The 26,098-nt window shown below is 40.9% G+C and overlaps 1 protein-coding gene across 2 annotated transcripts in view; it reads right to left on the bottom strand.

The window, feature by feature from the left end:
* Positions 1 to 12,410: 12,410 nt before the first annotated feature.
* The window catches only part of VTA1 (vesicle trafficking 1), a 329,615-nt gene continuing 315,927 nt past the window's right edge, over positions 12,411 to 26,098 (bottom strand). For both annotated transcript variants that reach the window (XM_068232038.1, XM_068232037.1), the window contains exon 8: positions 12,411 to 13,648. In XM_068232038.1, the coding sequence (XP_068088139.1) occupies positions 13,503 to 13,648 (146 nt within the window). In that variant the 3' untranslated portion in view covers positions 12,411 to 13,502. The remainder of the gene's footprint in view (positions 13,649 to 26,098) is intronic.

The following is a 26,098-nucleotide window of genomic DNA, read 5'->3' as shown; positions in this document are numbered from 1 at the left end:
CACTATCATCTCTTCCTTTTAATTTGACCTGATTGGCATATCATTATTAAAGAGGAACTTCAGCCTAAACAAACATACTGTCATTAAGTTACGTTATGTTAATTAAACTAGATAGGTAATATAATCTCTTACCCACCCTGTTTTAAAAGAACAGGCACATGTTTGTGATTTCATGGGGGTAGCAATCTTTTTGGTTGAAAAGAGGTGACAGGGAGCATGAAACACAGTTCTAGCTGTCCTGTGTCCTGATCACCACTCCCAGTTGCGCTCGCTAGGCTTGAAATCTCAAATTCAAAATTAAAAAAAAAAAATTGTGCCAAAACAGCAGAAGGAGAACAACATCATCAGAAATCCCATCATGCGTTGCACAGCATCAGGGGAAAAATGGCCGGGCAGATATTTTTGATGCTTCTGTGCAGCTAAAAATGAGGCTTGGGTAAGAAAAACAAAGTTCTGATGCTGTGAAACTGTTAAGGAAACACCAATCCTTTTCAGTGCTGCTGAGTAGATTTTTAGTCTGGACGTTCACTTTAACTAATGTACTGACATGTAATGCGTATATGTAATGTTTCATAGTTTGATTCATTGGGTTCAGTAGTTACAAGTGCCATTAAAAAGATCCAAGCAACTTTTTTTCTGCAGTTTCTCCTGGTTTCTAATATCTGTAGGAGCAGTCATCCCCCCTTTCCCTCTGCCCTTATTTATCCAGGGGAAGGTGTGAATGTAATCAAGTGTGACTTCTCTAAACTGTTTGCAGTACAGTGTCCACTCTTCCCACACCCTGCTGATGAAAGCTTCTGTTTGTTCATTGTTACTGCTAATTACAGCAGTCCTTATCTGCCTGGTCTTTCTGCAGACAGCAGGGCAATAAAAACCTCTAACAAACATTTAAATGTAAAAAAAAAAGAGATAATTTTTTAGTAATGAGCCACATTGTTATCATGCATTTTTAATGTGCTATTAAAATGCCCTAGGGGCTAAAAGATGCTGCTATGTTCACTTTAAAGCCTTTCCATTTGTGTCCTCTGTAGAAAATGTAAAGGCATTAAAAATAAAGTCCACTGTTTGGTGAAATACAGTTATATGAGACAATTATGTCCAGTCTGCATAGTGCTGTGTATACCACACATCTAACAAACCTGTCTTTGGTAACATGGAGCTCTAATTTCTTATCAAGATAACTTCCTTGATAAAAATTCATTCACATAATGTACTATAAATATCATAAAAAAAATATTATTCTTTTCTTAATTGCAGGCACCACCCAAGCAGTTCAGCTTCACACTGGAACACATTATTAACCTGGGCATTCTTTTAATGTTACGCCATGGAAAGTAGGTGGGAGTAATGCACATACACCACTAACAGTTTTCCATGGTGCTCAGCAGGAGGTCTTTACAGAGAATCTGTAGGCATGAGACAATAACAAAGAGCACATTCACAGATGGTGTGGTCACGGTTATCTTACTACTGCTTTAACACCTGTTATCTGCAGGCGCTAGCTGCTCAGTTTTTTTGTACAATTGATCATAACATTTGCACAGTCTTAATACAACTCCTAGCAGGCATTCAAAGTCAAAGACTACACTTAAAGAGAACCTTAACTGAGAGATATGGATGTTTCCTTTTAAACAATACCAGTTGCATGTCAATCCTGCTGACCTCTTTGGCTGTGTAGTGGCTGAATCACACATCTGAAACAAGCATGCAGATAATCCAGCACCTGATCTGCATGGGGCCACGGCTAAAAGCTTTAGAGACACAGGATCAGGAGTCAGGCAACTGGTATTATTTTAAAGAAAAAATCCATATCCTTCTCAGTTTAGGTTCCCTTTAAAGCAGTAGGATCAGCCATACTATGCCAGGGAAAAAAACACATATATAAGTAGATAAATACTGGTGGGGGCCATGTCTTTTGCCCACAGTTAAGGCTAACTCGTGATGTCATTTCTGCCCTTTACTTTTTTTCTTGTCTCCTCCAATCGCTGAGTCGCCTCAGCCTTGCTTGTAAACACAAGTGAGTAGGGGATTAGGTTTCAGATAAAAAGCTGGCAGGGAAATAAAGGAAAGAGGAGGAATAGATTATAGATAAAAAGAACCCCCAGCATGCAATTCTTTGGCATGACTACTAAAGGGCCAGTGTTCCTTAAGTATGTGATAACTCCAAATCATAACAGCAGAAAAAGTTTTGAATGCAGGCTTAGCATCTTTATCACTTAATACACTCAGACCAGTTGCTGTTGAAATTTGATTTTTATGGTGACGATACCGCTTTAATCATTGCACCTAAAATACTTAATGCAATAGTTTTTAACAACAATCTTTGCTGACATTAAACAACTAGAAAACTTGAAAGCCTGTACATACACACCACTTCAGGTACAGTATGTGGCTCCTGGCAACTGTATTGCAAAAGAAACAGTAGATAACAGTGTGGTTGGATTAACCGAGTGAATTAATTTTTACTATGGTTAAAAGCTGTCATAATGCATAGCTATTACTTTGTGCCTGAACTTAACTTAAAGTAGACCCGAACTCTTGCACTGCACACAATGAAAAGGTTTCATTACACATATAAATGTTGTAGAAATCAACTGCACTGAGTTGTGTTTATTTAGCTATATTAGAATGTGATTATCTGTAGGAGTACTTTGGCAGGTATAACTCACAGTACCAAAGCTCTGCCTGTACACATGCTTTAGCTCTTTCTGTGCTCCCTGAAAGTTAATCAAGAAAAAAAAAAACAACAACAACAACTTTGTGTTAGGAGTTTTGTAAATTGCAATGAATAGTTTTTTCCAGAATGGTTATCATGCTGTGCCTAATCTTTAAGAGCAGACAGGAAGTTTAGATCCACCTTTATAATTACTTCTCACTAGAGCTCCACTAAAAAAAGTAATTGGTTTGAAGATCACTTTCAGTGATGTCCAAGACTACACTTGAAGTCTCCTTTAAGTTGACCACCATACAGCTAAGGGTGGTTTCTCCAGTCTGTCTCATTTTTTTGTTTCTCTGCCAGTGGTTACAGAATGTTGAGCTAAGGTGTAGTGGTGGTATGGTACTATTGTGCTGGTTGCTGTAAGATAAGGTTCTAATTTTGCATAAAGGACCTTTGTAGCGAAAATCTTAATATGTAAATTCATGTTAACATATACAAATAAGAAGTACGTTTTTTCGGGAGTTAAATGAGCAATAAATTACTTTCCTCCCATGCTGCTGTCACTTACAGTAAGTAGTAGAAATCTGACATTACCGACAGATTTTGGACTAGCCCATCTTCTCATAGGGGGTTCTTAGGGTTTTCTTAAGTTTTAAAATCACTTAGTGAATGGCAGTTGCTGCGTCCAACTGCCAAAAAAGTGTACCGCAAGCACGGAGGCTGTCCAGCATCATTGTATAAATCTTTTTCAGGGAATGTCTCTATAAAGAATAAAGGCCATGCTGAGAATCTCCCATGAAGAGATGGACTAACCCAAAACCTGTCGGTAATGTCAGATTTCTACTACCTACTGTAAGTGACAGCAACATAGGAGAAAACTAAACATTAGCTTACCTGGTAATTTAATTTTAAGTAACCCTCCAGGACAGGTATACATCGAGATCCGGCCCCTCCCAGGAAACAGAAAACATCCACAAGCCTCTCTATAAATACGAAACTTTTGTCAGGCATCCGGCAGTATTACAATAAAGAAAACATTCCAACAGGTCTCAACTACCTGACACCTAAACATACATATCCGTGTATTCTATATTTACACATATATATTTATTAATACATATACACATATCATACATTATTATACGGAAGATGGGGTGGGTTACCCCACCTGTCCTGGAGGGTTACTTAAAATTAAATTACCAGGTAAGCTAATGTTTAGTTTTTTCCATTAACCCTCCAGGACAGGTATACATCGAGATGATACTCAAGTAATCACTAACCTTAGGGTGGGCTGACCGCTCCTAAGACTTTTCTTCCAAAGTCTTGGTCTGATGAAGATATCTTATCCAATCTGTAATGCCGCATAAACGTTCCCAAATTCTTCCACGTTGCTGCCTTACAGATCTCCAGAGGGGAAGCACCAGCTCTGAAGGCCCAACTTGTTGCTGTCCCTCTAGTAGAATGAGCTTTAAGATCCTTTGGAGGAGTAGTTTCCATAACCTTATAAGCTTCTATAATACACAGCTTAATCCAATTAGCTATTGTTCTCTTCGAGGCTTTTTGACCTACTAATTTTCCCGTGAAATTTACGAACAGGGCTTCAGTCTTTCTCAAGCTCTCCACTCTCTCCAAATAATCTATAAGTACTTGTCTTACATCCAGTAAATGTCTCTGTCTTTCCATATCATTTGTTGGATTGGGAAAAAAAGATGGTAGTATAATCTCTTCAGATCGGTAGAAAATATCTCCAACTTTTGGAATAAATTCTGAACTAGTTCTGAGAACCACTCTATCATTATAGAAAATACAATAGGGTTCCCTACATGATAAGGCTTCGAGTTCACTCACTCTCCTTGCCGAGGTAACTGCTACTAAAAAAATAGTTTTAAAAGTCAATAAACGTAAATTCAAACTAGCAGCACAGTCGAAAGGGGGCCATGTCAAGGCCTTCAAAACTAAAGATAAATCCCACTTAGGGAATGGTTTAACAGCAATTGGTCTATTTCTTTCTATTGATTTTACAAACCGAGCAATCAAAGGATGAATAGCCAACTGTCTGTCCAAAAAGACGGAAAGTGCTGCAATCTGTACCTTAATAGTGCTTAAGGCCAGATTCTTGTCTACTCCACTCTGGAGAAATCCCAACACTGTAGCTACTTTATTTGATTTGAACCCTGATTGTTCTTTCCATAAATTGTAAGTTTTCCAGTATTTCAGGTATATCGCTCTAGTGTTCTTTTTTCGACTTTTAATTAAAGTATCTACAACTTTATCTGATAGGCCATAACTTTTTAGTATTCGTTCTTCAGTAACCAGGCTGTTAGTTTCCACCTGTTGATGTCTGACACAACCTGGTTCTGAATGCATATTAATTTGTCTAGGACAGGAAGTAATATCGGCTCTGCCACTTTCAATTTCAGTAGCAGAGGATACCACGACCTTCGTGGCCAATTTGGAGCAATAAGTATTACAGTCGTTTTAGATGCTGCAATTTTTCTCAATACCGATGGTAACAGATTCAGAGGAGGGAACGCAAAAGCAAGACTGAAGTCCCATATCTGTGAAAGAGCATCCACTGCTGTTGGATTGTCTTTGGCGTTCAGGGAAAAAAAATTGTCTGCACTTTGTATTTCCCCTGTTGGCAAACAGATCTATTACAGGAGTACCCCATACTGATGTTAACCATTGATATACTTCCGGGTTCAACTGCCACTCCGCATTCGATACTTGTTTTCGGCTCAATAGATCTGCTAGCACATTCATCCATCCTTTTAAATGAATCGCTGTAATTGATAATAGAGTCTGTTCTGCTATGTCCAGTATCTCCAGTGCCAGAGTCAACAACTTGTGGGACCTTGTTCCTCCCTGGCGGTTTATATATGCCACTACAGTGGAGTTGTCTGTCCTTATCTGTAGATGTTTGTACGCTATCACATGTTGAGATGCTATCAGAGCTAACTTTACCGCCATTAATTCTCTGTAATTTGAGGACTGACTTTCCATATGCTGTTGCCAAAGCCCTGTGTTTTGAAACCCTGCACATGAGCTCCCCATCCCAAAAGACTTGCATCTGTCGTCAGGATTACTTGTGTTGGGAAATGCCAAGGCCTGCCCTGAGATAATGTGTGTGGAACCGTCCACCAGTGTAGACTGTCTTTCACTGCCACTGAAATCTGTACTAATTGATTTGCCAATTTTTTAGTACCCAACTCTGTAGTATTCGTGCGTGCTTCATTGCCCACTGTACTGCTGGCGCTACTGAGTTCAGAAGCCCTAGAAGCCTCATTGCATCCCGTATAGAGATGACTTTTAATGCTCTGAAGCTCTCTACTTGCTGAACTACCTTCGCCACTTTTTGCTCCGGTAGGAACATCTTCTGTTCTATTGAGTTTATCATGAACCCTAGAAAGAGAATGCTTTGAGTGGGTTCTAATTGTGATTTCTCCAGGCTCAAAATCCACCCTGCTTGCTGAAATTCTTTCACTACTATTTCCCTGTGTAGTAATAACGTCTGTCTTGATTCTGCTATAATCAGCAGATCGTCCAGATAAGGCACTATCATAATTACTTTTTTGAGCAAATGTGAGATTAATTCGGCAATCACTTTGGTGAAAATTCTTGGAGCGGACTTGATGCCAAAGGGGAGGCAACGGAACTGGTAATGGGTCACAAAGGGACCTTCCTTCACCGCAAATCTTAGAAACTTTTGGGATTTTAATTCGATCGGAACATGCCAATAGGCGTCCTTGAGATCGATACTGAGCATGAAACAGTTGGCTGTCAGAAGATTCCTCAGGGAGTAAATTGACTCCATTCTGAATTTCTGATGCTTTATGAAGGGATTCAACGGTTTGAGATTTAGGATTAGACGAAAATTGCCCGACGGTTTCCTCACTAGGAAGATCTTTGAGTAAAATCCCCTTCCCTGCTCCATGATTGGCACCAGAGTGACCACCTTCCTTGTTAACATATCTTGTAGAATGGAAGATATGGCCTTTTGCTCTTCGCTTGATCTTAGCTCTTTTGTCACAATAAACTTTGTTGGAGGTTTTTGTTGGAATACAATATGGTATCCCAACTCTATCAAATTGAGAATGAATGGGCTGGTTGCAAATTTTTGCCACTGTGGGAAAAAAAGAGCTCAACCTTCCTCCCACAGCTTTCTCGTTGTCACTGCTGTCTTTTTACCTGACACCTAAACATACATATCCGTGTATTCTATATTTACACATATATATTTATTAATACATATACACATATCATACATTATTATACGGAAGATGGGGTGGGTTACCCCACCTGTCCTGGAGGGTTACTTAAAATTAAATTACCAGGTAAGCTAATGTTTAGTTTTTTCCATTAACCCTCCAGGACAGGTATACATCGAGATGATACTCAAGTAATCACTAACCTTAGGGTGGGCTGACCGCTCCTAAGACTTTTCTTCCAAAGTCTTGGTCTGATGAAGATATCTTATCCAATCTGTAATGCCGCATAAACGTTCCCAAATTCTTCCACGTTGCTGCCTTACAGATCTCCAGAGGGGAAGCACCAGCTCTGAAGGCCCAACTTGTTGCTGTCCCTCTAGTAGAATGAGCTTTAAGATCCTTTGGAGGAGTAGTTTCCATAACCTTATAAGCTTCTATAATACACAGCTTAATCCAATTAGCTATTGTTCTCTTCGAGGCTTTTTGACCTACTAATTTTCCCGTGAAATTTACGAACAGGGCTTCAGTCTTTCTCAAGCTCTCCACTCTCTCCAAATAATCTATAAGTACTTGTCTTACATCCAGTAAATGTCTCTGTCTTTCCATATCATTTGTTGGATTGGGAAAAAAAGATGGTAGTATAATCTCTTCAGATCGGTAGAAAATATCTCCAACTTTTGGAATAAATTCTGAACTAGTTCTGAGAACCACTCTATCATTATAGAAAATACAATAGGGTTCCCTACATGATAAGGCTTCGAGTTCACTCACTCTCCTTGCCGAGGTAACTGCTACTAAAAAAATAGTTTTAAAAGTCAATAAACGTAAATTCAAACTAGCAGCACAGTCGAAAGGGGGCCATGTCAAGGCCTTCAAAACTAAAGATAAATCCCACTTAGGGAATGGTTTAACAGCAATTGGTCTATTTCTTTCTATTGATTTTACAAACCGAGCAATCAAAGGATGAATAGCCAACTGTCTGTCCAAAAAGACGGAAAGTGCTGCAATCTGTACCTTAATAGTGCTTAAGGCCAGATTCTTGTCTACTCCACTCTGGAGAAATCCCAACACTGTAGCTACTTTATTTGATTTGAACCCTGATTGTTCTTTCCATAAATTGTAAGTTTTCCAGTATTTCAGGTATATCGCTCTAGTGTTCTTTTTTCGACTTTTAATTAAAGTATCTACAACTTTATCTGATAGGCCATAACTTTTTAGTATTCGTTCTTCAGTAACCAGGCTGTTAGTTTCCACCTGTTGATGTCTGACACAACCTGGTTCTGAATGCATATTAATTTGTCTAGGACAGGAAGTAATATCGGCTCTGCCACTTTCAATTTCAGTAGCAGAGGATACCACGACCTTCGTGGCCAATTTGGAGCAATAAGTATTACAGTCGTTTTAGATGCTGCAATTTTTCTCAATACCGATGGTAACAGATTCAGAGGAGGGAACGCAAAAGCAAGACTGAAGTCCCATATCTGTGAAAGAGCATCCACTGCTGTTGGATTGTCTTTGGCGTTCAGGGAAAAAAAATTGTCTGCACTTTGTATTTCCCCTGTTGGCAAACAGATCTATTACAGGAGTACCCCATACTGATGTTAACCATTGATATACTTCCGGGTTCAACTGCCACTCCGCATTCGATACTTGTTTTCGGCTCAATAGATCTGCTAGCACATTCATCCATCCTTTTAAATGAATCGCTGTAATTGATAATAGAGTCTGTTCTGCTATGTCCAGTATCTCCAGTGCCAGAGTCAACAACTTGTGGGACCTTGTTCCTCCCTGGCGGTTTATATATGCCACTACAGTGGAGTTGTCTGTCCTTATCTGTAGATGTTTGTACGCTATCACATGTTGAGATGCTATCAGAGCTAACTTTACCGCCATTAATTCTCTGTAATTTGAGGACTGACTTTCCATATGCTGTTGCCAAAGCCCTGTGTTTTGAAACCCTGCACATGAGCTCCCCATCCCAAAAGACTTGCATCTGTCGTCAGGATTACTTGTGTTGGGAAATGCCAAGGCCTGCCCTGAGATAATGTGTGTGGAACCGTCCACCAGTGTAGACTGTCTTTCACTGCCACTGAAATCTGTACTAATTGATTTGCCAATTTTTTAGTACCCAACTCTGTAGTATTCGTGCGTGCTTCATTGCCCACTGTACTGCTGGCGCTACTGAGTTCAGAAGCCCTAGAAGCCTCATTGCATCCCGTATAGAGATGACTTTTAATGCTCTGAAGCTCTCTACTTGCTGAACTACCTTCGCCACTTTTTGCTCCGGTAGGAACATCTTCTGTTCTATTGAGTTTATCATGAACCCTAGAAAGAGAATGCTTTGAGTGGGTTCTAATTGTGATTTCTCCAGGCTCAAAATCCACCCTGCTTGCTGAAATTCTTTCACTACTATTTCCCTGTGTAGTAATAACGTCTGTCTTGATTCTGCTATAATCAGCAGATCGTCCAGATAAGGCACTATCATAATTACTTTTTTGAGCAAATGTGAGATTAATTCGGCAATCACTTTGGTGAAAATTCTTGGAGCGGACTTGATGCCAAAGGGGAGGCAACGGAACTGGTAATGGGTCACAAAGGGACCTTCCTTCACCGCAAATCTTAGAAACTTTTGGGATTTTAATTCGATCGGAACATGCCAATAGGCGTCCTTGAGATCGATACTGAGCATGAAACAGTTGGCTGTCAGAAGATTCCTCAGGGAGTAAATTGACTCCATTCTGAATTTCTGATGCTTTATGAAGGGATTCAACGGTTTGAGATTTAGGATTAGACGAAAATTGCCCGACGGTTTCCTCACTAGGAAGATCTTTGAGTAAAATCCCCTTCCCTGCTCCATGATTGGCACCAGAGTGACCACCTTCCTTGTTAACATATCTTGTAGAATGGAAGATATGGCCTTTTGCTCTTCGCTTGATCTTAGCTCTTTTGTCACAATAAACTTTGTTGGAGGTTTTTGTTGGAATACAATATGGTATCCCAACTCTATCAAATTGAGAATGAATGGGCTGGTTGCAAATTTTTGCCACTGTGGGAAAAAAAGAGCTCAACCTTCCTCCCACAGCTTTCTCGTTGTCACTGCTGTCTTTTTGCAGTGGAGTCGGAACTGCCAAACAGGGCGTTTGGCCTGTTCTGCTCTCGAGAGAAAGACCAGGGTTTGCGTCTATTTTGGGGTTTCGGCTTATTTTCTTGCCGGTTTTTGCGAAAAAACCTTTTCCCCTGCCTAAATTGTCTCTTCTTAGGAAATCCTTTCTTTTTATCTGAAGTTCTTTCCAAAACTTCATCTAACTCTGGCCCGAACAATAAATCACCTGAGAAAGGGATGGTACATAATTTGTTCTTAGAGACATTACTACCTTCCCAGGTTTTAATCCAGATATTCCTCCTGGCAACATTAGCCAAGGCGGCAGCCCTTGCAGTCAAACGAATAGATTCTGTTGCTGCATCAATAATGAAATTTATCGCTTTGAACATTACAGTAAAGGAATTTAAAATTGTATCCTTACTCGACCCCATTTTAATGTGACGCATTACTTGATGCATCCATAAATCCAGGGTGCGCCCTACACAAGTAGTAGCAGCGGCAGGGCGGAAATTTGCACAGATGGCCGACCAGGTTTTCTTCAAGGCAAATTCAGCTTTCTTGTCTGATTGGTCCTTAAGAAAACCTAGATCTTCAAAAGATAATTCATTTTCTTTCTGGACTTGAGAAAAGGCTGCATCCAATTTAGGACATTTATCCCATTGTTTGCAGTCTTCCTCGGCAAAAGGGAATCTTCTTTTAAAACCTCTAGATAGAAAAACTTTTCTATCCGGGTTCTTCCACTGGCTATTAATCAATTGTTTAGTTGATACATGCACTGGAAAAACCATTGGCTTCTCTCCTTCCATGCCTGCATATAATGCATCATGCGTAGACACTGAAGAAGGAGCGTCATCTTTCAGACCTAGAGAATCATAAATTGCCTTTAACAATTCCTCTGTCTCATTGGCAGAAAATCTGAATTTAGACGGTTTATCCTGATCTTTTTCTGATAATTCCTCCTCAGAATCACATTCGGAGATATCATCCGAATATTCCTCTGGCTCAGAATCTGACCACACAGGACGATCTGTTTTAGTGGTTGCCTTCTTATGCGTTGTCGTAGCAGGAGATAATGTTTCTGTAGGTTTATCCGGCACTACAGGTAATGTCGTTTGATCTATAGGATAGCTAGCAGTAACAGTAGGTGGTTGAACAACGACCACAGGAGGTTGTATGACTGACTGCGGCACAGTAGCAGCTGAAGGTATTATCCCAGACCCAGCGGGCACTTGTGCAGTGATAACAGGTGGAGGATTAGCAACCGATTGAGCTGCCATAGACTCCCTGAAAACCTTCATAGACTCAGACATTTCTTTGCGGACCATTTTGAGAAAATCTTTATAAGCCACAGCAGACTCTTCATTCAAAACCCTAGTCGCACATTGCTGACATAACAACTTATTCCATGAGCCTGGCAGCTTCACATTACAAGAGGGACAGCGTTTTTTTGGCCTAGCAGTATCTGATGCTTCTGTAGCAGTCGCTGTAGCAGATGGCACAGAAGATGAGGCTGTAGTGGTCTGTAATATAACAACACAAAACAGACATACTATTAACTGCCATGCAGTTATGACCACATACCAATCCACCACCATGTGATATGCTTCTTACCAGAAGCTATCCACAAATCCCCCAATCACAGCCAGTATAGCGAGCCAATCCCTACAGCCTTCACACAAACAACAGTTTTCCATGTGAAATCAAGGTGATACCTTAGTCTCAGGCTTAGGGTCATGCGTCCTGGCGTCCTCCTGAGGAACCTGCCCCATGCTTGCACCAGACGCCGGCTGTGACTCCATCTTGCGTCCTGCACGAGTGCAGAGACGCGGGGAATGCTGCGCACTCTTCACTCCGGCGGGCGGAAGTGACGTCAACCCGGAAACGGAAGTACGCATTCCGCCATTTTGGATTCTGGCACGCTGCGCTCTCCGCAGCGCGCCCACGCCATTCCAGCCGGCGGCGCCTGCCATCTAGAAGCTGACACAGCCCTCTCTCTCCCCAGACCATCCACGGAGGCTATAGAGTGAGGTAAGCGGACAACCTTGGATAACACCTGCCTAGTGATCCTTCCATGTCTCCGCAGCACCAACAGTCCCTAGCCACCCAGGCTCTCCAGGACAGCAGCGCTAGGTATAGAGAGACCTGTCCCTGGAACAGGAAACATCCATACTGCCGGATGCCTGACAAAAGTTTTGTATTTATAGAGAGGCTTGTGGATGTTTCCTGTTTCCTGGGAGGGGCCGGATCTCGATGTATACCATTCCTGGAGGGTTAATGGAAAAAAGTCATTTATGGCTCATTTTACTCCGGAAGAAATGTACTTCTTATTTGCATGGGTTTTAAACTTTAAGATTTTCGCGACAGTTCCTCTTTAAGCATCGATACACAACATCACAGGTTCCTGAGATACGTGTAAAATAAAAACTCTATAACTGACACATTTATCTGAATTTGATTTATTCTGGAGCAAAATTTTTTCACACATGCATTTGAAAGACATGCACTTGCAGTTCCATTTTAAGATATTTAATGGGATCACATTGTAGAAATGACTCTACAGCCCAAGAAGCGTAAGGAACACATCTATGAAAGTTTGAAAGGGAAATAATTCCATTCAGAAAACAGTTCACACCAACTAAAGTAAATATCAAATTATGGTATTTTATGACTTGCCAGAAGGAGGATGACAAGTCTATCTGAACAGCTGCAGATTATTTATCCTTTAAACAAAACAATCACACGTTGCCCATGAGCAGTCAAATAGTGTTCAAATTTAGACAGAAGTACAGATTATTTATATGACAAATAGTAATGAATACATAACAATGTTTTCTGCAACCAATTAGAAAATAAGTCACAGGCTGTAATATGATTTTTGTATCTAGACCAAGTGTAGTTTACTCGAAGATAAACTTGTGCAGCATTTCATGATGGGCCCACATGTATCAGGGTAATATGCCATGAAATCCCAAATGTTAGTCATTGTTCTAACACTTGGGGAAAAACATTTTTCATAATAGTCTATTGAATATGACTCACTTATAGCAATCTTAGAGCTTTAAGTATTTAAAGTGTACCAGACACGAGCGGTTTAAAAATTTTTTTTTACTTACCCAGGGCTTTCTCCAGCCCCATAAGCATGGATGCGTCCCTCGCCATCCTCCTGAGTGCCTCCATTAAGCAGCAATCTGCACCGATATTCGGCTCAGTGACGTCAGCGGGGGCCTTCTGCGCATGCATGGACCTTCCTGGCTGACATCACTCAGTCAAACTGAGCCGAGAACCGGGGGTTGATTGCGACTGGAGGATTGCGCGAGGACTGCGGAAGGACGGCGAGGGACGCATCCATACTTATGGGGCAGGAGGAAGCCCTGGGTAAGTAAAAAAAATGTTTAAATAGCTCTGGGTCACTTTTTATAAAGGACAATATTTGGGGTCCCGACCAACAGACTGCACATTTACAAACTGTAAACCATTTGGAGTTCTGTCAGAAGAACGATCATTCACACAACACTGCTCTCTGTAGTATCCATCACTCTCGCCCAGTGGTCAGGAGCTTCAAGGCCTTTTGAAGGTTCTGCACTGCTGTGTTAACATCTTCATACTGTAAAGCACTGCCAGCATATTTGCAGTATTTCTGTGCTTTGGCAAAATCTTCTGCTGTCAAATGACTGTCACCTGGGGAAAAAAAAATATGTATAAATACAAATAGCCTTTCAAAGGGCTTCTAGAATGATCTGAGATACTACTCTCATCCACCGTCATTGAGCAATAATGTATCTTGCTCTTTATTTAGATCTCCAGAATTTACTTAAAGGAAACTGAAAAATATACTAAGAACCATTTGGTTGTCTCCAGTTTGAAACAGACACCGAATTGCATGTGTGATGTTGTTTTTTTTGTCTTTCCTACTTCCTGAATCACTGACCCAGAATGAATATACAGCTCAGGTGCACCGAATCCAACCTGAATCCTTCAGATGACTACTGCTTGTTGCAAGTGTATGACTCAGAAACTACTAAAGCCAAACAAATCAGAATGACGTACTGACAATTGGCATTTTTAAAATAACACAGTGATGGCAGCTTCCATATTGTTCTCAGCGAAGATTTAGACAAAATGAATAGCAATATAATTAAAAGTTGCATTATTTCTGCTCTTACAGCATACGCTCCAAGTTTCTGTAGCATAGAAAAACATGTCCAGCTGGCTAAAGGGTTCTTAGACCTGAGAACTTCTTGCGCATAGACTATCAACGAATTGTGGTATTGTTGATGAGTGTACCTGTCCTCAATAGCCATTGGACAAATACCACTTGTCATGGTCAGAAGTTCAAAACAAGCATGCAGAGTTCAAAAAGACTAATGGTGTAAAGGTCCTATCAGCTACGTATACTGCAAATTAAGGTCAGGTAGACCAAATGAATAAAAAAAAGTCAGTTATAAAGAAAACCAAATACAGTAAATGAAATCAAACATCCTGAAACTGCACACCAAATCAATGATTTATTCTGTACCTTCACCTTTCACAGTGCTGTACTAAGTAGGATATGAGAACTGATGTAGATCAGGAAAGTAATAAAAATTACAAACAATTTCCACATACAACCTACAGCAATTACAATCTGGAAGGATATGAGAGGTAAACAGAGGGAAGAGATTGAATAAACTGTTTACATGTTATTTGCGAGTTCTTGAGTGAGTCTGCTTAAGGCTGACCCTGGTCAGCACTAAAGGACCAGATTAGAAACTTTTCTGAAGAAGTGGCGCTTTGGGATGTGCTTGAAGATCTCAAAAGAGAAGATAGTGTGTTGTGGCTGGGAATTCCAGAAGAACATAGATACAGCACACAAAAGTACATTAGGTTCACATACAACTATTAGGAAGCAGACTTGGTCAATGATATGCTAGCAACTCTGGAACATATCCATCATGGATTATGTTGGCACTTTATAAATCAATAATGATAATTATAATTCTGTATCAACAAATCAAAGGATCCATTTTAGCAACACTATACCAGGTAGCACTGGCCAAGACCACAGCGTGAGGATTTATGGTCCTCTTCTCACTAGCATTCAAACAAGGCTTTTAACATATATTTCTGCAGCCCTTCAAATGCCAGGTTACTAAGATCCCCTGTTTCTAATGAGAGTGTTCATACAGGCATTTATAGGTCATGTTTTCATTGCATCGGATTTAAAAAAAAAAAAAAGCCACCTCTATTTAATTTGATGCTGACAGGTTGTCAACTTCTATTGACTTAAATGAGAATGCTTGAATAACACACAGGCAGAGTTCTTCAAGTGTTTTGTCAGCATTTACCTTTACAGAGTAACTTTTGTCTTCCAGACGGACATTACATTAGCAGCCTTTCTTGGCTTTGAGAAAACATTAGACAGGTTCTTAAAATGGTTCCTAAATGCTTGTAAAATGTTACTTGTGCTTTGACAAATGACTGTAAAATGCTGGCTGCATTTGGTTTACTTTTGGAAAACTTGAAAATTAAAAGCCAGAGTGAACAAGGCCAGAGAGATTACTAGGTCATCAATACAGGCTTCAAAACACATATGTGGAAAGAGTGAATTACAGCATAGGTGAACACTTAAAGCAATACTGAAGCGGGGAAAAATGAGTGAGGTACTCACCTATGAAGAGGCAAGGCTCTGGATCCCATAGCGCCCTCTGCGGTCCTCACGCTGTGCTATTCCTGTCCTATGCCTTCCAGACTCCTCAGCAGTCTTCAGAGGTACTCATGTCCCAGGCGGGCGCATACATACTGCGCACAGGAGAGCCTAGACTTGCATGTGTGCAAAATGGATCCACTCATCTTTGGAAGTACTCAGGGACATGAGTACCTCTAAAGACTGCCTGAGGAGGGCCAAAGAAGTATTCGACCAAGCTGGCTAAAGAACTTCACCAGGGTCCAGCACAGAAACACAACAATGGAGCAAGCACCAGGAGGGCTCTATGGGGTCCAAAGCCTTTATTCTCCATAGGTGAGTATCTCACTTCTTATTCCCCCACTTAGCATAGCTTTAATAATATGAATTTGACTTTATTAAACAATTTCATATGTAAATGCTCACACATGCCTGGTATGCTCTCTATCATGCCAGTCTGCTCAGCACTGCAGCACAGCAGGGAGGTATTCTCTATTTGTTTTATCATCAATTTTTATTAAGTAATTATAATTGAAAACTGGGAATCAGCAACCGATTAGGTTTAAGCCTATCCATGAAAACCACGTGTCTGAAATCCTTTGCTGGGGTCATTTGATCTTTCTGGCGTGATTTTCTCCATCAAAAAGATATGGTGAACTTTCCAAAATAACTCCAACCTTGTCGAAGGTAACCGGCATTCTCTAATTCTCTAATTTGATGTTTTGATAGTATACGGTATGCTATACTGGTCCAAACTAACACCAACATGGATTATTCCCACTACCTTTATAATTAAAAAAGAGATGTAGACATAGATGAAATTGGTATTTCCAACAACGATAATTCAAAAAAGAGCAGGTAATTGCTCCTAAAATGAATGCTATCTGCTTCATGGTTCATGAAACACATCGAGGTCTAACCAATCTCGGCCCTAAATTGCTAGTTCTCTAAGATTTGATATTAGAATATGGACACTTACTCCCTAGATAGAACGGATTAATATTCTCTACGGTTATAGGCTGATCCCAATTTCTCACAAAATTGGTAGTTAGTCCGTGATCCTTGCATATTACTAATGTTAGAAAATTATACAATACTTATATACAGCGTCTCATAATCTATTATGAGCAAAAAATAAAAGCGCATTTTGTAGTATTATTCTGGTTGTATCTATACATTTTTAAGTATACCAGAGACAAGTAAATACAAAAAATGTATACATACCAGTAGTACCGTGCAGACGCAGAATGCTTCCAGCCACAGGAGTGAGACGGAGGAGCGCACTGCGCATGCGCCGATGGCGGGACCCATTACCGAAGATGCAGAAGCTGAGGACGGGGGCGTGGGAGGGATCAAGCCGGAGGGAGCTGCATGTTTGCATAGATTTTTTTGTATTTACTCGTCTGTGAGTCCCTTTAAATATGCTGTTTTTTTTTGTTATTAATAAAATGTGAAATATTTTTAATTCATTGTATTATCTGAATTAAGATACTCCTTTATCTTACTATATCCAAAATACATAATCTATTCATTTTAAAATCCGCAAAACCGGCACTAATTGTGAGACTTTTACCTCTTTGGCAATGAGGAAATAGTTACCTACTTTTTCAAGACAAAAAAAATATATATATATATTTGACAGGGTTGTTATCCCATGGTTCTAAGAAACAAGTGTTTCTTGGCTCAAACCTCATACATGAAGCTAGCTTATTATGCTTGGGACTGTGATTTGAACAGCTCTTGCTGAGGCCAGTGCTTAGTCAGACTTTTTGGCCACAGTTGCAGGTTGACAACTGGTTACCTTAGGTTAGGTTTACCATGTTCTCTAAATGTCTCTTGAAATTAGCAAGGGGTGGTAGATAAAGATGATCACTGAATTGCTTGCAATGAATATGCAGCTTGGAATTGGGACAGTCTTAATTTGCAGCAACTGCATTTTATTGGTCCAAATCCAAGTTGCTACTAATTGCAACATAATTTGTATCAATCTGGAAAGAAATAGCATTTCAGTGATGGTAGACTGGTAATTATTACAGGCACTACATACTATTTTCTACAAAATAAAGGGCACGTTACTCCAAGGCTTTTCTAAATTTTTTAAAACCCAACTAAACTTAAATTGAAGTAAAAAAAAATAATTTTCATAATTATGTGTATTAACTTAAATGATAAGTAAATTTAGCTTTTCACATTTAAAACTCACTGTGCAGCTCTGCTTGCAAGGAGCTGTGCACCTATCCATACAGGCTTAAAGGATACCCGAAGTGAAAATAAACTAATGAAATAAACGATTGTATCTATCCACCTTCCCCTAAAAATGACATTTTAAGATATTCCACAGTTTTATTTTATGTTTAAATATACTTTTTAAGATTTAACTGTTTTATTGTTTTTGCTCAATGACACATTCATTGAAGTATACCAGTGCTAAAATCTATGAACTATTGACTCTATCTCTTTCCTGCTCTCAGACGCCATTTTTTGCTAGGAAAGAGTTTTATGGAATTTCTTATCAGTTAGGGTCACACTGTAGTCACTTCCTGTTTGAGTCAGGACTGAATCAGCCACTTGCATACCTGATACTTAACTCTAAGGCATAGAAAGAAAAAAAGGACCACAGCATAGTTATTAGTGTGCTTGGCACTGTACATACACATGTCTATCTCATGTCACACGTCACTTCAGGTATCCTTTAAGCTAGTTTCACAGTGGGGTGGCAAGATATAATGCAGGCAAAGAAGCAACTTAACAATGTGCACCAAGATAATTGAACATCCCCCACCTGTGCATAGTTGAAATTGCTTGCAAAACATGCACTGTTGGGGAGTCACAAGGACAGGTTTAAGAAACACTGGCCTATAAAATACTTACCCGAGGTGTTGAGTTTAGACATTTCTCCAGCATAAATGTATGCAAAGATTTTCTCCAATTACATTAATTCTCCTCAACTAACAGTTTTGCCTGTAACCTAGCTTTTTGTTCAAAACATAAAAACAGGTAGAAGCATAGCTGTGCCATATTATCATAACATAGATAATACATGCATGAAAGGAAAAATATCAGACGTATTAATGAGCGTCTGTGTGAAAAAATTGATCAATTAACTGGCAAACACCTAACTAGATAAAAATTCCAGGCTAATTGGCTAGTTAGGAGTTTCCCACAATGCACCGACATCCACAAAGTGACAGTAAGTGCTGCCCTTGGAAATGAGGAAGGTGCTGGAGACATGTTGGCGAAGTAGCAAGTAACTTAGTCTACAGCTGGTTAAGGTACCTAGCAAGATTCTATGACGTGGTAAAAACTGAGGCCCTAAAACTGATGAGTGGTGACACATAAGCAGCAATACTTGCCACTTATATGTAACGGGAGCAGTACCTAGGTTTCTGTAACACTCACAGCGGTCTTTTATGCAGCACAATTATCTAACAACTTTTGTTGAGAAACAAGTTGAACAACTAAAAAAAAGTTGCTTGCTATTGTTCAAAGAACTGATAAGACGTCAATCCAACTGTTGGATTGATGGCTTGTCAGTCCTATCAGTTCTTTGAACAATAGCAAGCAACTTTTTTTTGTTATTCAACTTGTTTCAGAACAAAAGTTGTTAGATAATTGTGCTGCATAAAAGACTGCTGTTGAGTGTGTGTATGGGGCTTAAAGAGAAACTCCGACCAAGAATTGAACTTTATCCCAATCAGTAGCTGATACCCACTTTTACATGAGAAAAATAATGATTTTCACAAACAGACCATCAGGGGGCGCTGTATGACTGATTTTGTGCTGAAACCCCTCCCACAAGAGGCTCTGGTACCGTACGGTACTCTGGGCAAACTGTCACAATGTAACAATGTTCAGACAGGAAATAGCTGTCTGTTAAAGCCAGACCAGCTAGAAACAGCTCCATAATCTGCCCACAGTAACAATGTCTCCATGTAATACAAGTCAGAATGTGAATCTGGGAGAGGAAAGATTTTACAATGAGCAAACACTGACTAAATCATGTATACATAATTATGGTAAAAATGAAGCACTTTTTTTATTACATTATTTTCACTGGAGTTCCTCTTTAAGAGCATTGGAAGATAAAGCAATGCTGGAACTAACCAAAACCAAGAACTAAACCAGAAAATATGCTGATCTGGAGAATTATCAGGGACATCTTTGTTGATGTATAGCCACAACACACAGTCTTTTAAAAACTGGAGCCAGGATAACATTAAATGCATAAATTAAAGTGAAACTCAAGTGAAAATAAAGTGATGAGATAAGCAATAGCATCTATCCTCCTACTTCTAAAAATATATCCCAGTTTTATGTTATGTTTAAAAACGTAAAGTAGATTTATTGTTTTGTCTTAGTTCAATGAAACAGTCCTTCTGTGTCTCAGAGTGCTAAACTATATGAACTATTTTTAATCCATTTTATGGCTGTAATTTCTCATCAGTGAGGGACGCTATAGTCTGACTGGGTCCCAACTGAGAAAGATGAAAAGCAAGACAGCATATTCATTTGTGCACTTGGCACTGTACATATTTATCTCATGTCACTTCAGCTTCCCTTTAAAGGACTTACGAGGCGAAACGCGGAAAAAAAAGTTAATCACTTGCCTCATCTTTCAAGGCACGGAGGACACCGTCCGCGCCCTCCGTGCCGATCAGCCGGGTCCCCCCGATCATTAGCCCCCCGGGCCGGCTGCCGACCCCACTGCAGTGGGGTCGGGCTCGCTCGCCTCTCCTAAGATGGCCGCATCCTTTGCCCGCGGCTGCGCAGTCCGCATAGCCGCGAATGCGGCTGCGCAGCTCTAGGGCCAACCCCCCGGATCCACGCTACGTAGCGTGGATCCGGGGGGGTTGGCCCTAGAGCTGCGCAGCCGCACTCGCGGCTATGCGGACTGTGCAGCAACGGGCAAAGGATGCGGCCATCTTAGGAGAGGCGAGAGAGCCCGACGCGGGCCGTGGGGTCGGCAGCCGGCCCGGGGGGCTAATGAGCGGGGGGACCCGGCAGATCGGCACGGAGGGTGCGGACGGCGTCCTCCGTGCCTTGAAAGATGAGGCAAGTGATTAACTTTTTTTCCGCGTTTCGCCTCGTAAGTCCTTTAAGTGTTATTGCATGCACTGGGCTTTTTGACCAGCATAGGGCGATAGTGCGCAAAATTGGAAAATATAGGTATCACTGGAGCAGACAGGTCAGTGCATTAAACACAAATAGATCTTATCTAAATTATGAGTTTAAATTAACTTGGTGGTAAATTTCAAAACCTTGCTGTATCAATTTATTTATTTTTTAAAAAATTAATTTTCAGCAATCTCATTATATCATATCATTACATAATTCTGGATTTAAATTTGTTTGAATTTATTTCTCATTATTATGAATTATTCAGATAATAAAAATAATATAAATTCAGTGCTGTACTGATATGTGTTCCATATTTATTGTTTTTATATAAGCAAATCATAGTCGATGGTCCCAGTTTCCGTTTGGGACTTAACAACTGGAGAGCCCATACGTTTTGTTTGGCTTTTTTTCCTTCGAAGATATTGTTTATAGGGTACAGTAGAACATCTTACTTTACAGTAAAGGAACTGCTATTGGCTTGTTAAAGGTTAACTGATTCAGTGTTGCTTAGGTGCAATAGATATCGCTTGCTTAGATCAAAGTTCTGTGCAGGTACACGATCTTTGTTATCATCACCTAGGTAAGATGTCTTTGTTTCTGTGGCACTCTCCTGTTACAGAATGACTTTTAAAACATAGATGCTCATATTGTCTACTTTTCTTTTATAATGAGAAAGCCAATACCTTTGAGAAAAGTTTGTCCTTCAGGTGTGACAGATGAAGGAAGCTTTTATACTGTAGTGAATGTTACGAGAAACCCAGCAGAGGGAAACTCAGTCATGTGCTGAAGACATTACACCCTGGAGTGGTTTCCTTTCCTGCATAGTGTCTTGAGTCCCTTCTTTTGTATCAGATGGGGAATATTTGAGCAATCCTAATGCCATTTAATACCAATGGAAACAGCTGTAAAACTTTACAATTAAACAAAAAGTGAACAGAAACCTGGAAAAAACTTTGAGGGATGTGTGGCTTTTTTCCTTGATCTTACAAAGTTCACATTTCTCAAACTGCATCATATGCTTCCTCCAATCTAAGAATGAGCCAATGAGTTTAATGTAAAATTAGTTCTGCATTGATGCCCATATGGGCAGTGCAAGTCATTTTTAATGGGGTGTCAAGTGGGCATCAATCTGTGTCTTTAAATATCTTCCTGTGTGGGCATTGTTAGCTATGGCTAAAGAGCGATTGGAGCTCCGATACGTGTGAGCATGATACCATGTTCGTGACTGTCTCAATAAAGACTAGACTCTTTTACACTCCAGTGTGAGCAGATTATTTTCATAAATAAGTGGGTAACCAAGTTATGTTTCAATCAGGGCATTGTGAAAACCTAAGGCCAGTCCTACATACAACAGCCAAAAAAAAGCAGTTGGCAACCAATCCGGTTTCATCCTTCAATAAAAAGAGAATTAAAGCTGAATACTAATTGCTTGCTATGGGCAACATGTTAAGGTTTTTTCACATTACAAAACATGTCGCAGTGTTCCAGTGCACAACATTGCAGTGGTGTGACTTAAGCACTTTACAAATAATGAACAGCTTTTGCTGGCAATTTTTTAGTTGTGCTGTCAAGTTGTAAAATACACCATTCATTTTCTTCCTACTGAGTCTTAGAAATCAGCCTCATCGATCATACGTTCATCTATTACACAGCCATGGATTTTACCAAGTTAACTTTTGGTATAAGACAAGAAATCTGAAGTAAAATAATATATTTGTTATATTTGTCTTTATAGACCCGTAATGTGGGCATTGCAAAGCAAAGCAGTTATTGAATACTGGAAGTAAGGGCCTATTTATAAAAGGAGCCTTACATTATTCTGCATTTGCTCCCAACTTGATTTAAAACAGAAAAGTTTACCAGGCAGACTGTGGAGTAATGTGCACAAATTTGGTGCCATTTCAGAGCAGTTCACAATAGTGACGGTAAGAAAGCAAGGGTCCCTTTTGTATGCAAAGGTGCAGAATCTGCTGCAGAAGCTTTTTACCCAAGTGAACCCACTAGACATAGTTTTTGTGAAAAACCAACAAAAATTCTCAGGCCTTTCTCCCCCATATGACATCATAAGGCCTTTGAAAAGGAGGCTAAGATTCTCAAAAACGATTCCTGGAAAGGGGTAACAAATCTAAACATTCAGCAAAAGCCTATATGTAACGATCGGTGTAACACAGAGAGAATCTGATTACCGGTGATCTGCAGTATCACCGAGAATACAGATATATACCCGATTATAGATGATCTGCAGTATCACCGATAATCAGATATATCTCTAACCTCTGGACACCTGAGTAATAACTGAGTGTTTGGTGCAACAGTAATACTTTGAGGAAAGCACCCGTACTGGGGGTGTAAGGCAGTAGGAGATACTGCCTAAAGAACAGCTTCCTTCCAATGGCCTGAGGCTCCCCAAGGGGCGGAGCCCGGCAGTGAGTGGGAAGGACCAGAGTGTGAGTGACACTCGAGGTGAAGTGTCACTGACAGGTCTGTGAACTATCTCCCAACAGGGGAGAGAGTTCTTGAGGTCGGACAGGCCAGGTCGGCAACAGACAGACAGATCAGGTACAAAGACAGGAGACAGAAACGGAATCCAAGGACAAGCAGAGTTTGGCAACAGAGTATCAGATATAGCAAAGTACCAATTCAGAGATCAAGAGAGTGGCCAGGAAAGCAGGAAGTCATAACAGATATAAACAATGCCTATTCTTTAGGTGTGAGCTCCGTGATCATCAACACCCTGGAACTAGTCTGATATATAACAGAGAGGTAATACAGTTCCCTAGTCTTGGGTGTGAGTTCCTAGATCGTCAACACCCTGGAACTAGTCTGAAGTATAACAGAATAATAATACAGTTCCCTAGTCTTGGGTGTGAGTTCCTTGATCGTCAACACCCTGGAACTAGCCTGAAGTATAACAGAACGGTAATAACACAGATTAGCAAAAGGTCTGAGTGCTACCACGTAGTGATCACAGCGGCAGACAACCAGAGAATGACCAGCACCCAGTATATATACCCTAGCGCTCTCCAGCGCCTCCCCTAAGTGCTGGACCAATGGGAAGTGGTAAAATTGTCAGTTGACCGGCTTGGTCAGCTGACACCTTTCTTGCTGTCATAAACGCTCTGCCTCTCAACGCGCGTGCGCACGTCCTTCTGAACCTGTGTGGACTATCAGTCCCAGCCACACCAGATCTGTTTTGCAATGTATCCGCTGTGCCGGACGCGGAACCAGCCGCACCGCTATCCGAGCACGCGGCGGTTTCTCCGCGTTCCGCCATGCGGACAGAAGTAGGCTTATGCGTGTAAACCGCCGCGTCAGACGCGGAATCCGCCATGTTGAGCGCGGAATCAGCCGCCTTATCCTGAGCACTCGCGGCGGCTTTTCCGCGTTTTCTCACACTATAACAGAGGAAAAGCAAGTGAACGGAGGGATCTCCTCGTGCTGGCATGAATAAGAAAGGCCGACCGGGATGAATCTATCAATCAAGTAAGGTTCATTACGCAATATGGGGCGGAGCATAACAGTCTTCTAAAAATTCTAGGTAGGCACTGGCACATCCTTCAAAGTGATCGCACTCTCAACAAATTTTTATCTGCTAAACCCAGCCTGACTTTTAGGAGATCCAATACACTCAAGGATAATTTAGTCCAGAGTCATTTTCACGGTGATTCCAAATCCACTCACTGCAAGTTAAAGGGAGTTTACCAGTGTGGTGGCTGCACATATTGCAGATGGCTGCAGGTTGGTAGGCATATTGTAGTGGCTGGATAGTGTACTGGTTAAGGGTTCCGCCTTTGACATGGGAGACCAGGGTTCGAATCCTGGCTAGGTCAAGTACCTATTCAGTAAGGAGTTCGAGGCAAGACTCCCTAACACTGCAGGGTGGCCTCCTGAGCGCGTCCCAGTGGCTGCAGCTCTTGAGCGCTTTGAGTCCGACAGGAGAAAAGCGCTATACAAATGTTCGGATTATTATTATTATTATTATATTGCTCTGACATCTGGCAGGTCATTTGTTTTGCAGCACTATGCCAACTGTAACACCATTTTGGTAGTGTACATTATGTTATGTGAGTGTGGAGCATTTTATGTTGGGAAAACAAAGAGAAATCTTAGTCAGGGAATTTCTGAATATTTGGAGGATGTTGGAGCCAAGGAGCCCAAATCCCTGATCGCTAAACATCTCATTGAAAAACACGGACAAAATGTGTCCGGTGTTTCATTTTTTTGTACTGGATCGGATTCATCCTAACCCTAGAGGAGGTGATCCAGACACTGGACGCAGTGAGATGAGATGGATCTATCGTTTAAATGCTACGGTCCCCCCTGGTCTCAATGATCAACTCAACTATGGGGTTTTTCTCCCATAAAAGAAATTGTACATATGTGGGGTTTTTTTTGTTTGTTTTTTTATCTGTTCCTTGGGCGGGATTGGCATTTGGAGGTTGCTGTGCTGGCGTACTATCCCTGCGTTGCGGCTCCACTGGCATATTATGGTCTGCTCCGGGGTGGCGCCCCTTTGACTGACAGTGATTTTTTGATTGTTTGAATTTGGAAGGAATCGGTTTAATGTGATCCTCACATTCCCCTCCTTGAATTTATTTTGGTGGGAGTAGATGCAGAGGACCCCGTCATTTACTGTGAGATAATCCTTATATATACGTCTTTTGACAGATATAGTTAATGTTGTATAGGTTGCTAATTCTAAGCTTGGATGTAGTTAGTAGAATGTCCACAAGATGCCGCCGGTCCGCGCATGCGTATATCCGGACGCGTTCACCGGCTGGATTGTGTCTTCCGTCCTGTGACGCCTGTATAGTGCAGCAGGGGCCCAATGACCCGGACCCGGCGGGCCCTCTAGATGCGCATGCGCGGCAGTGTTTGGCGCGTCCCGATGTATTTAAATAGATGGAGAAAGTTATTTTAATAAACATGGCAGCTCTGATGACGCCGATCAATCGGCGAAACTAGTCAGCCGGGCTAGTGATTTCCCGCACTGTCGCCCGATACCAACCAGCACTGCTGATGGGGAATGCTTCACCTGTCACTCAGGACTGTGGAGATCGCCTTTGATCTGGACCAGAGACACTAACACCATACAGCTACGTGCTTCAACTGGGTGAGATTGTTTCAGGTTTATGTGGAGACCAATGTTGTTCCAGTGTACTCCTACAAGGATGTGGTGGCTGCGATTTGGCCACTATGAGACTGTTATCTGCAAGTATTCTATGGTCATTCCGCTGTTTCTTGCCCAGAGATATATGGCTCGATTGGGCTGTTTTAGAAGATCTTTAGCAGGTTGTTTTTTTATCTCTATCAGGATCCTGCGTTACTTGGTGATTGTCTCTTCAACA

Source organism: Hyperolius riggenbachi, chromosome 4, assembly GCF_040937935.1.
Source record: "Hyperolius riggenbachi isolate aHypRig1 chromosome 4, aHypRig1.pri, whole genome shotgun sequence".
Classification (NCBI taxonomy): Eukaryota; Metazoa; Chordata; class Amphibia; order Anura; family Hyperoliidae; genus Hyperolius; species Hyperolius riggenbachi.
This window is presented reverse-complemented; position numbering and strand designations above follow the sequence as displayed.